The 12,993-nt window shown below is 43.3% G+C and overlaps 2 protein-coding genes across 4 annotated transcripts in view; one reads left to right on the plus strand and one right to left on the minus strand.

Annotated features, from left to right (window-relative positions):
* The window catches only part of NME6 (NME/NM23 nucleoside diphosphate kinase 6), a 100,868-nt gene that overhangs the window by 28,996 nt on the left and 58,879 nt on the right, over window positions 1-12,993 (plus strand). The gene's annotated exons all lie outside the window — the stretch shown is intronic.
* Window positions 5,649-12,993, minus strand: part of RABL2B (RAB, member of RAS oncogene family like 2B) — a 35,230-nt gene continuing 27,885 nt past the window's right edge. For all 3 annotated transcript variants that reach the window (XM_088447197.1, XM_088447190.1, XM_088447201.1), the window contains exons 8-9: window positions 9,750-9,833; window positions 5,649-7,056 (exon numbers count right to left, since the gene is read on the minus strand). In XM_088447197.1, coding sequence (XP_088303323.1) covers window positions 6,976-7,056; window positions 9,750-9,833 — 165 coding nt within the window. In that variant the 3' untranslated portion in view covers window positions 5,649-6,975. The remainder of the gene's footprint in view (window positions 7,057-9,749; window positions 9,834-12,993) is intronic.

Here is a 12,993-nt window from a genome sequence, read left to right on the forward strand (position 1 = left end):
CACTATTTATATGATATTGTTTTAAACTGCTACGTGAGAGAACCAATACCTATAATATACAGTAACTTTATAAATAAACTAAGACTGTTTGTTTATATCTGGCGTGTTTATTGTGTCTGGGATTGGGGAATCATTTACCTCTCTGCCAAGGAAGGGGAGGAAGTGACTACTGGAAGAGGCCATCCTACCTGAACCACTGAATCCCATTCGGGGTGTTACAGATGGAACCTTCAATAGATGTATAAAGACATCAGAATGATGTTCGGAGCCCTAATAATAAAAGTTCCAATAGAGCAGTGGTTCCCAAACTGGGTGCCACGGGTTGGTGGTCCAGTAACAAATCAAATTATTTATGACTAATGTGATAGGCAAAACCAGTGCTGTTGGCTGTCATTCATAAAAAATGTGGACAAACAGAAGCACAACCCTGTCCACCACCACCACATCACCGAACCTAAGGATGACAGATAAGCACATTTTAATATTTTTTGCAGAATTTCTGAATTAGAAACTATTTGCCTAGGGGTGCTGTAAAAAAATACTGATACTCTAGGGTGCTGTGATTCAAGAAAGTTGAATTTTTCGTTTTGTGCATTTTTTTTTTCTAAACGTCACGCATAAACGGGCGCCAGTACCTTGAAGTGCAGTGGTGCCCGGAGAGTCTTCCAGATGCCCCAGGCATCTGTACACATGGCAGGGTGCCTGCCTGTAGTGTCCAAAGGCAGTGATAATGGCTGCAGGGTGTCTGCACTCTGCTAGCCAGAAGGGCCGTGGGACAGCGACTGACGCCCACAGAGAGCTGGGCACACCCTTAGTTACGGCCCTGGTCCACTGTTCAACCTACAAGCAAGATAATTGCCCCCAACATGCCTCCAGGCTATGCCAGAACTATCTTCAAGGAAAAGAATAAGACTGTAGGCTTCAAATTAAGGAACAGCCAGCACAGTCTCCATACTTAAACCTCATCGAGCTGGTTTGGGATGAACTGGACAAAACAGTGAAAGCAAAGCACATTTGCAGGAACTTCTGCAACGGTGTTGGTAAGAACTTCTGGAACAATATTTGATTTCCATTGTAGAAAGAATGCCCCAAGTGTATTCTGTGTTTTTCTTCTAAAGATGGATACTTTTGAGTCAAAAAGTTTTTATGTACATTTTGTTATTACTTTTTTATCTCCAATTGTTTACTTGTTTATATGCTTTCATTTCAGAGTTCATTGAGACATTAAACTGTATACATTTAACAAAAACTGGAAAAATGGGGCTGTTCTAAAACTTTTGAATGGTAATGTAATTTTAAAATTGCATTGTTCATTACAGTATTGCTGCTAGTAAGATATTACAATCTAGACATCTATACTGTGGCTAGCAACCTACAAATCTACTTTATACAAATGCACACCACAAACACTGATGTGTCGGATACTGTAGATGTCCCCTATTTATTGATTCACCTACTCTACTCTTTCTTCTTTGTTCCTTTGTACAGTACCTTACAAATAAAAGCCAAGCTGATTTCCAGCACCTGAAAAGTTAGTGAATCTTGAACGCAGGGAGGAGGGGAAAGATTGTCACAATATGCTGCGTAGAAATGATCCATCTCATTACCAAGCATGTAGATTCTAGCCTCAAGCCCCTGTGCAAATATGGAGGAAAGAGTTCAAATATGCTTCTTTTTCTACCTTATTTGATACATAACCGATTCCATTAACAAATAATTATTTAAACAAGTTTCACATTTGTGTCCAATTAGAGAGCACTGCATTGATAACAATTCTGCAAACAAATCTGTATCCATGTTTTTTAAAATGAGTGGTATTTATCAATTCTCTATTGCACAGAACATTGTCTGTTTTTCTTCCTACACCTCCAGATGGAAAGTCAGCATGAAAGGACATTTACATTAGGCGTATTCCAGAACAAGTGAGGACAGATCAGGGACATATGGACGAACCGAAAAATTTTCAAATTCTGGGCCAGCATCTGATGGGTGAATTTAAGGACCAGTGAATAGAGCAAATAATTTTTTTTAGAATGACAATATTATTACTTGCATTAAATAGTGAGGTAGCAGAGATACAGTATGTGTGTGTGTGTACATATTTCTTTTTTTAATTTTATTTTTTTTACTAAATTGTAGTACGAGTGGTATAGATACAGCATAACAATATTTGGCATAATAGCAACTAGATAGTTATAAAGACCTATGGGGGAATCCAGGGGTTTTTGCTATTCAATCAGATGATTGAAAATAGGACACAGTGATTTCTATAGAAATTACCGCGTCTTTTTTTCTTTCTCCTCCAGAACAAATCTGATTTTTCCTAACTTGCTCTGGGACCCCGGCGGCACCCCCCATGAGGACTAATTAAGCTACTGGAAGTCTCCATTAGGTTAATTAGTCCTTAATTACACACCTTCCGAAGCGGTGTCTTCTGCTGCAGAGTATTAGTGTGTATAAGTGTTTGTTAGTGTGTGTGTGTGACAACCCCCCGAATGCAAGTGTATAGCCAGAACTGGGAGAACTACATCTCCCAGCAGCTCTTGCGCCTCCCAGCAGCCACCTCCCCAGAGACAAGAAGGAGCGGAGGCCCCGGGCGAGTATTTATTTATTTTATTTTTACGCGCCGCTGGGTTTTCAGCTCTGTAAACCTTGCAACCACTTTTTTTTAAACTGGATACTGCGGGTATAGGGAGCGCGCATACCCGTGGTAATCCATAATTGGTTGTAATGTGTTTTACCTCCCTAAACCTCGTCCCCAATTGAATATGCCCCTAGAGCCATAACACGTAATCTTGCAGCACAAATCTATATGCGCGGCACAACATATGCATAACATGCCGCCTGACCTTTTTTTGTGTTATGGATACCCAGATTTAGAAGGCAAAGCTCTGCAAGCTAAACAAAAAATGTACTCTTACTGCTGAGAGATATGCAATAAGCAATTACACTAATCAACAAGGTTTGGGCAAAATGGATGAAAACCGTTGTTTGCTGCAAACTTTTATGTGCCGATTCAGAATCGGACACTAAAAAAGTTATATCCTGTCACATTTTGTTAGATACAAGCAAAAATATCTTAAACTCTTGAAAATGCTAAAACTACACTATGCCGTCTGAAATTGAACTATGCCCCTTCCAGATAATACCGGTAGTTGGGATGCCTGCTGTCAAAATAACAGACAGTGGCATCCCGATGGTCGGTATACTAACCCTCCCCCCTGACCCAACCCTAACCCTGCTATGTTGCCCCCCGCGGCGAACGGCTAAAACGCCCCGGCTTACCTTATTCGGGATGGCTTCTGTCTAGAGTACGGCGTCAGGATTAAGTTAGGCGTCAGTGTTTCAATGCCTATCTTAAGTCCGGTGTCGGGCCTCCACCGGCGGGATGCCGCCGGTCTGCTAGCTACATCCCATCCTTTCTGTGTTGAATTTATTTATAAAAATTGACACTACAGTATCTTTCCATGGAGGGATAGCGATTCCAAGCAAAATGTATTCCTTATTATGTGAAATCACGTAATATTTCCAACCCACCCCATCTGTGATACATGGCTGTTGGAAGGGTATTAATCAATAAAGTTTGTCTACATTTGAACCAAATACAATAAATGTTTACTTCAGGATATAGTTTTGGTTTACAAGCTGCAGTGGCAGGATGTCTAGCTTGAGTGTGGTGTTTTGTGTTTTATTTTGAAATGTTGTAAAAGTATAAATTTGCCAAATAGTTATTGCTACATTGACCGACAATTTTCAGTTAAGTTGCAGAGTCAGCCAATTGCGCAGAAGCTAACGCAAGCTCATTATGTTTATTTCGGCTGCTGCGTAGGTTACACGTGCTATTTAAAGCTGGGTACACACTGAGCGATGTGTACCCAGCCGATATGTCGGCCTGCCAGGCTGACATACTGGAACCTCTGTACACATCAGAAAGAGGTAATGAACGACTGAACAATACCTAGTTCCGTCCTTCATTACCTGCAATGCATGCGATATCAAGCAGCCCGGCCGCCGGAGCGCGCATATTGGTCGTACACACTGAGCAATGCGGCCAACAGGTCGTTCCGATTCGGCCTCAAACTACATATCGTGCCGACATCGTCTCAGTGTGTACCCAGCTTAAGTATAAAATGGATGAATAGGGACAAGAAAAGTATGGCTTTTGCAGTTCCAATGGACTTGTGAGAACCAACCACTTAAAAGATTGTTATTTAATGAAAATTGAGGAATGTGTATCAACATGGGATTTTTGTCAGTGTAAATGGATCTACCCAGGTCCAGGGACACGGGGATCCAACTAGGGTAGCTTGCAGGGTTGGCCACTGGTCGTCCCATGCCACCCTGCAGTGTAAACGGCGTGATCTGGGTCATGAAGACCCGGATCGTGCTGCATGCTACCAGATTGGGTGGCTTCAGTGGCGCTTGAAGATTACATCCTCTCCAAACGTCCACTGCAGACCCTGCTCCGGTGTCAACATGCGTGGTCTACAGACACTGTCGTGGAGGGTTCCTCCGTAACCCTCTCCCAGCTAGTATTGCGATGTTTAGCCCATAGACTACAGCAGCATAATGCCATCTTTAGATGGCGTTCGCTGCCGGGAGCTTGGTAAATCTGACAGCATTGCATCCCCATACACACCTATGGGGGTTGTGGCTGCATTCCCTCCATAATTTATTGCAGAGATACCAATTATTTGCGGATATCCCCAGAAAACTGGTGTTTTTCGGGGAATATGCCGCAAATAGTTAAATGGACCCCATAGTCACAGTACAGTGCACAACCTCCATGAAATGCATACAGTACAGGCAAATATGGTGAAATAATACAGGCACATGTAAAAGGCTGAAGTGGGGAAAAGCAAATTAAGAGTTTATCAGGTTGTCTGACCATACAGATAAGAAAACTGGTGAGCCTTCAGCTTTTGCTCTCTGCTCCTGCAGTATAGCACAGGATTGATGGCAATGATCTGTGTTTACAAGTCGCTTCTATCTACATGAGCTGAGCATACAGCTAACACTTGGCCAAACATTGGAAACAGGAGAGAGTTTTAAAAGTGCCTAGAGACCAAAAACAAGTTGTAAATAATATATTATGCATAATTATTTTGTTCCTAAAATAACAGATTTTTGAATATACAATTCACTTTAGGTAAAAATTGTTTTCTGTTATGGTCCATTTAGCATCTTTTAATTTATTAATTATCCTACAAACCCTTACAGAGTAACGGGCTGGGCCCCCACTTGTGACTTGATAAAGCTACCTCTAGATATCATGTGATTGGTGTGACAGGCCACAACTATGCTGGTCACAGAATCTTGGTGTATATGGCAGCACTAAACATTTTTTTTTTTTTTTTAAGTGGATCCTGGGAAAATCTGGCAGATTCCTCCACACAGACATTTGCCCAGAATAATATGGGGAAAAACTCACATACTAAGCTGCAATGCTGCTTCTCCTCCTCCGTCCCTCTGTACTCAGCCAAGCACATTCCATTCTACTTTCTGATATTAGTCTATAAAATGATTTGAGCAACATTTTGGGATTTGCTGTCTGTGACAAAACTATGCCTGCAAAAATAAATAAAAACTCAAAATACTACTTACTTGGACATTTTTTATACCAATGCCTTAATTATTTTACAGCTCGTTGAACCCACATTTTAAATACTTACAACAGCAAGGTACAATGGTGTTCCGAATATTTCAAATGCAACTACTTAACATTTAATTTTTTTTGTGTTGGTTAGTGTGCCTATGTACGTGCTTCTACAAAAAGATACACCATGGTAGAACCGAATGTTGGCACATTTTAGAAACAATTTTACAGTTTTAATCTACGAAAATGCTACAAATATGCCTGCTTTCCTCACTTAAACATTTTTTGGACTAGCTCATCACCTAAAACAAAATTAAATTTTTGCATATATGCAGGAAGCCTGTAATACGTCACTGAACATATGCTCCATCCATGTCCAACTAGTTACACCAATCACAAGTAACCAGAGTCTGCTTTCCTAGAAATTAATGTCCCTCTACCGGGTAAAAATTTCCATACAAACCAGTCCTGATGCGTTTCCTTCTAGTCGAGATAACAATAAAGTGTGGAAATCAGATAACCTGTGCAAACATGGGTTCATAACATAAAACAAGAAACTGCTTTTTCTCTAAGCTGCATGTAACCATTTTTTTATTTATGTGCTTAAAGCTATGTAGCTAGAAGGTCTCATGTTCTTTTATGTATTAATATAATGTATGTAAAATGCTGTTTAGGGGATATACTTTTAAAGTTACGGGATATCAAAATGCTTAAATGAAGAGAGTCAGTGAAATTCAACAATAATTTAATAAGATGTAAAAGATCTCGCAAACTGTGCAGGAGCCCCTGCAACAAATTACATTTAACATTAACATTTATAGCAATCTGTACCAGACATCACTTGACTGAAAGATTGGAATTTTAAATCCAGTTCTGTGTCCATTGTAGAGGCAACCAAGATTAATTCCCACTAAAACAATAATACAGTCAGACTGAGGTCACCAATGGCTTAAAGCAGGGGTCTTCAACCTTGGCCCTCCAGCTGCTGTGGAACTACACATCCCAGCATGCACTGCCACCTTTTTGATATAACAGCATGCTAAAACTATGGCAGTGCATGCTGGGATGTGTAGTTCCACAGCAGCTGGAGGGCCAAGGTTGAAGACCCCTGGCTTAAAGCTTTCACGCCAACGTAAAGTGAACAATGCCCGACTGATCTTGGTTCCAGTTATGTAGTATGTTGCCTTTGCTTTTAGCAATCCAAATAATGCAGTAACAGAAATTATCAGAAGGGTTCAGTCTCTGGGATTCCATTATGTTATATAACAAATTGTGGTGTTACCAACTTTGATCGCTTGAAGACTATATTCCTAAAATGAACTGCATCCAGAGTTGTGGCCATGACTAATGGTTATCACAAATCCTATGTGAATGCCGTCTCACACAGCCGTTGGTGACTCTCCACCTTCAGATATCTCCTCTTTATCAGATGTGTTATCAGGCTTCTCCAACTCAAAGTTCTGCATAGACAATGGTGAAACTGGTGGTCAGCCAAGGATGAGATTAAAGATCAGGAAATAATTTTTATCTGAGCTCACACACTATTAATTTACATAATGAATGGAAAATGCTAATTATTATTATCGATAGTAGAAAAACATGCACTCTAATTTAAAATGTATGAGTATTATACAAAGAGCGCGTAGAGATAAGTCCATTAGGGATTTCATCAGACTGGAAACTCTTGATCTAGTATCCAGGACTGGATGGGTATGTGATGCCGGTGGTCAGAATCCCAACGCCGGCATCCCGACATGGTTAGATTACCGACACTTGTTGGTCAGTATTCTAAAGATGCTTGACCATAACCTCCCCCCCTATTGCCTAAACCTAACCTCCTGCACCCTGATCCTAACCCTCCCCCTAGTGCCTAACCCTAACTCTCCCCCAGAACCCATCTAATTACATTTGGGATTCCAGCGGTCAGGATACCGGCGCCAGGATTCTGACAAGTGACGAGATTCCGGCGCTGGCATTCTGAGCGCCGGAATCCCCGCGGTCTTGATATTGATCCCATCCCATCCAGGACATAGGGGTTGATGTATCAAGCAGTGAAAAGAGTACGTAAGTAGACAAGTGGAGAAGTTTCCAATAGCAACCAGTCAACGTTAAGGTAGCATTTATCAAGTACATTTTATATAAAAAAAAAAGAGCTAATTGGTTGTTATAGGCAACTTGTCCACTCCTTCACTTTTTTCACTAGTTGACACATCAGCCCCTTAAGCTGGGTACACACTCCTCAGGAGGTCTGACCCCCGACCGACAAGTTGGTCCGACATTGGACAAGTGTGTACCCTCCCCCGACCGATACTTTCGCTCGATCCTGGTTGTGTGAAATGGTTTTTAAACATGCTTAAAAATCAGGAGACCCGACCGCACACCTATGTTGCAGTGTATAGGCTGCTGAGACTGGAGCTGGTGGCCGGTCTCCAGTCCCGGAAGCTCGGCTCACCATGTGCAGCATCAATGGCACTGTCCTGGAGGATCCAGTTCCTGTCAGCCATTACTGCAGCCTTCCTAGAGGCACAATGGTGGCGTGCCCCATTTAAAAAATGGCGCCACAAGCCGTGACTAGGTCGTGGGTCACCACCCCGTGAGAGTCAGAGAATGGCAGTCCGACGGAGGGGGAAGGAGCAGGCAAGAGCTCCTGAAGACAGAAGACGCCGGAAGTCCTGGTGGACAGCAGCCATGCAAATGAGCTTAAAGGCCATACAGACTACTGGTGCCAGCGGGCCCTTAATGTCCTGGCATGCTGGCACTTGTTGCTCCACAAGTGCTGGCATGCCTGGGCAGGCTTGCTGGGACCTGTAGGCCGCCTGTAAAGAACATTATTTATTATTTACACCATGAATCCCGCACCCATAGCCACCAGGGGCTCCAGCTCAGAGCTGGTAGTTTCTTGGGGAGGAGGGATCCAATTTTATTTTTGGGGTCCCACTCACCCAAGAATTTCAGCTCTGGGCTGACCAGTTTGATGGTTAATGTGATGGCAGGGGGACCCCATGCTGTGTGTCTTCATGCTATGGCATTATCCCCCTGGCTGGGGATAATGCCATAGCATGTCCTTATTGGAAAACAGAAGGCACCCCATGCTGTTTTTTTCCCACCATTTTCCATTACCAGATCAGGCTCAGAGGTCCAGGACTGATTAATGATTTGAAAAGGGAGGCCCACACATTTTTTCTTTAAAATGAACCTTTTCATAAGCCTGCACAGATCATACTGTGCAGTGCAGCTCTGCCCCTTATGATCTAAATGCGTGTGTAAGTGGCAGCTGGTCTGCCAAATATTGGAAGAGTGTGTATGGTGATACAATACTTTCAGCAGATGCAGATTAGAGGTCTGCTGAAAAATTGGACAAGTGTATGCATAGATTGGATGTATAGTCTGTCACCAGGTCTGCAGTAGGATTGTATGAACAGTCTGATCTCCTGAGGATTGGACAAGTGTGTAGCCAGCTTTAGTGTCTCTACAGCATAGTATTGTAGACAAACTGGAGTTCAATTATAACTGTAGATTTGGTGCTGAAGAAGATTACTAACTACTTTAATGTGGGTCTATATACATTCTGCTTTTTCTAGTGACCTGCCAGACACAGAAGGAGTTAAAACTGTACCTTTTAATTTTTGTAGTAAACCTAATTATCATCTATTTTTCTACTGCTGACAGGCAAACAGTCACCAGGTCAGGCGGCAGGTGCATATATTTCTTACTACAGGTGTGGAACACTACTACTTTGCTGAGTATAAGCACATTATTTCCCCAGTGAAAGTTCAATACACATACATTCTTGAGAAAGTACAATATAGAGCATGGGCAGGAAAAGCCATTTCATCATCCATTCTATACATTTCCTGCCTAGTGACAATGTGCACCTGTAATCTCTCACAAACAGGGCCCTCTACACTCCATGCATCACAACTGCGCCTTCTTTCTCAGCCATTATAGTTTTTATGTATCACTTGTTATATCGGTTGTTCGATGGTGCAGAGCTGTGCCACCTTACAAGTAAACAATGAGAATGAGGTCTATGTACACACTATTTACCAAGAGGTAAACCTTTGTTATTGTAGCCTTATTACAATGATAATGTGCACATAAGCATACACATCCTTGTGCCAAGCAGTTTATTCATACAATGGAAAGTTTGTACCTCCAGTTCCTGCATCACTTCATCCAAAAAATCCCTGGAGTTCTGCTTGTAAGAAACAGCTAGCTTAATGGCATCTGTAAATAACTAAGAGAGTAAAAGTAATTCTAATACTGCAAATTAAAATATCTATTGAAATATATATCACACTTTTTTTTTATTCTATAAAATATAAATATATACACACACACACACACACACGTCTCCTCATACATCTAGCCTCAATATGCTACGCAGCGTGACTTGCCAGGTCTCTGCTAGCGTTGAGTGTCTTTTAGTGCAGAAAATGCATCTTAGTCGCAATGTGATGTGGCTAGGATGCACCAACAGGCTGTGCTGATTAATTTGATATGCTACAATTGTATAATTATTTTAAAAAATATCCTTTTGACTAAATTTGTACATATATTTTTTTTTTTATATTTAATTGCCATTTTTACCTACTACTCATGGGTGCGTTGAGGGCTGAGAAACTGTAATAATGAGGTTCATTTATAAAGAGCAAGACTTAGGGATCTATGTACTAATAAGCACGGACCAGCCGCAATGATCTATCCATCTTGCAGGGGATATTTTCATTTCTAATGAGAAAAGAGAATTATGTCTTACCTGTTAAGTCTTTTTCTTTGACTTCATAGATATCCCTACTATGTACAAAGGGGAACTCGCAGGGACAGCGGTAGCGGTAACTGCTGTCCCTGCGAGTTATATCCCTGGCAAATTGTAGAAGTCTTTCACAGAAGTGCAATTTGTATACACATATGCAATTTGCATACACACCGTGCGAGCGCTACCGATGGTATGCAGTCTGTATGCATAACGCAGTGTGTATGCATAATGCATGTGAAAAACTAAACGAAAGTTCACAATGCATTCGCTCGCTGCACATAGACAGCCCAGCAGAGTGAGTGACAGGGGAAGCCGTTTGTAGGTGGTAACGGGCTGGCCATTCAAAACGGGGGAGTGGAGGAGTAAACGCAGGCGTGCTTGAGCATCTCAACAGCGTTTTACAGGTGTGCATAAGTAAAAGACCGCATCATAGTACACGTCACCTGGCTTGTTTTTACACTGAAGTGCTCGCAGTGCTTGCGGCACGGTATGGTCAACCTCAAGCGCTGCAATACCATCCGATATTACCTGATGTACCGATGGTTGCATACACTTCCTGGACATGATGTGCACAAGTGGGTGTCTTAAAACAGGCTGGTGGGTGTCTGCATATATATGTGATCGCTCTCTAAGAAATACTGGGAGTGCTAATGCATTACTGTGCGAAAGCACTGCCTACGCAATTTGCATACACATCGTGCGAGCGATCGCATCTAGCAAGTGGCTCTGAATCAGGCCCTTGGTACATAGGGCTGAGGGCCTGATTCAGAGCCGGACGCTCTGAACGAGCGCCCACTCTGAATCAGGGCGTTTTTTTTTTTTGGTGCGTCCTCCTGGACACTCGCATAGCTGTGGGTTACTACCCACTGTGGGTTACTACCCACAGCTTATGCGAGCGTCCATGATGATGGTCGCGATGGTCAAGACCATCGCGACCATCGGGCTTGCGACGAGACCCTGCGGTAGGGTCTCGCTGCCGCAAGCCCTGGAGTGATTTTGGCTCTATCAGAGCCAAAATCACTCCCACTGACATCACTAGTGATGTCAGTGGGGCCAGACCCAGACGGTAGGCGTTCCCATGGGAACGCCTCCGTCTGGGCAGCCACGCCCACCAAAGGGGGCGTGCTGTACTCACCATCGACAGCACGCCCCCTTTGGTGCGAGACCCCGAGCGACGGCTTCCCCGTTGCTTGCCGGGTCTCGCGCATGCGCACGACGGAGCAGCCTCCGTCGTGCGCATGCGCATTTGGCTACCATCGACCCGCTTGCGAGCGAGTCTGAATGAGACCCTGAGATCATAGTCCCCATTGATAATAATGGGGACTGTGATCTGAACTGCTAATTAGCACTTGGACGAAGATTTCTGTGAAAACTCCTGGATTGTGCCACTATTACATAGGAACGATGCATAAAATTCTGTAGAAACTGCGGTTTCAGCATAATTTTATGAATTGTAGCTATGTACTAATAGCCTAATGCAGGAGATTTCACAAAAATCTCCGGCAGAGTACTAATTAGCGCTGCAGACCGCAGTCCCAGATATTATCAATGGGGACTATAGTCTGACCCCCTATGTACCAAACTCAGAGAGGCGAAGCTTTTTGGAGTTTGGTCCCTTAGTTTATACAATCTTCAGCTGTTCCGATCCCTCTCCTGCAGCCTCCGGGCGGCTCCAGAATCCAACACTGAGCATGCGCAGTGTCAGATTCCCCTGGGGAAGTCTTTCACAAATGTGAAAGACTCCTCTAAAATGCCAAGGATGTAACTCGCAGGGACAGCAGTTATCGCTACTGCTCTCCCTGCAAGTTAACTTTAGTACATAGCAATGATATCCTATAAAGATAAAATATCCATTGTGATACAGATTATTAATAATCATGGCACTAAAGCGATTATTAACACATAGGTTACTTACACTGAAAATATCATTATTGAACATACCCAACTATACCATTACTTCTTGTCCCAACATTAATTTAAACTTTACCATTTTCTTAGAAAATACTTTTTGTTTGGCTACGCCACATCTTTTTGTGACCCACAGCACTTTTGAAATTAGATACCATTCATCCAGCTCACAGCACCCATCTGCTACCAATTATAGCTACAGGATTACCACATGAGCCAACGGCCTGTTCACTGAAAACCCAGAGAGCTGTTGCCGGTTACGGCTACCGGACAGAGGGCCCGATTCAGAGCCGTTTGCAAGCGGCCCGATAGTTGCGCATGTGCCGCGTCTCAAGTTCAGTCGCTGCGGGGCTCGCAACAAGACGGGCGGCTGTCGATGTTTATTGACAGCTCGCCCCGTTTTGTGGGCAGGTAGGGGGGTGGCCGGACAAACGCAGGCGTTCCCTTAAGAACGCCTGGCGTTTGTAGGAGGGCTTACTGACATCACTAGTAATGTCAGTAGTGGACTTCCTGCTCTATTAGAGCAGGAAGTCCACTCAGGCTTGCGAAAGCTAAACCCCACCCCAGGGTCTCGTCGCAAGCCCGATGGTCCCGATAATCGCGACGGTCTCCCGCTCGCACAAGCGGTGGATGGTCACCCACAGCTTTGCGAGCGGCCGGAGACAAAAAAACAACAACAAAAAAAAAAACACACGCCCAGGTTCAGAGCGAGCGGCTCTGAATTGGGCCC

Source organism: Taudactylus pleione, unplaced genomic scaffold (genome assembly GCF_031769625.1).
Source record: "Taudactylus pleione unplaced genomic scaffold, aTauple2 ptg000019l, whole genome shotgun sequence".
Lineage (NCBI taxonomy): Eukaryota > Metazoa > Chordata > Amphibia > Anura > Myobatrachidae > Taudactylus > Taudactylus pleione.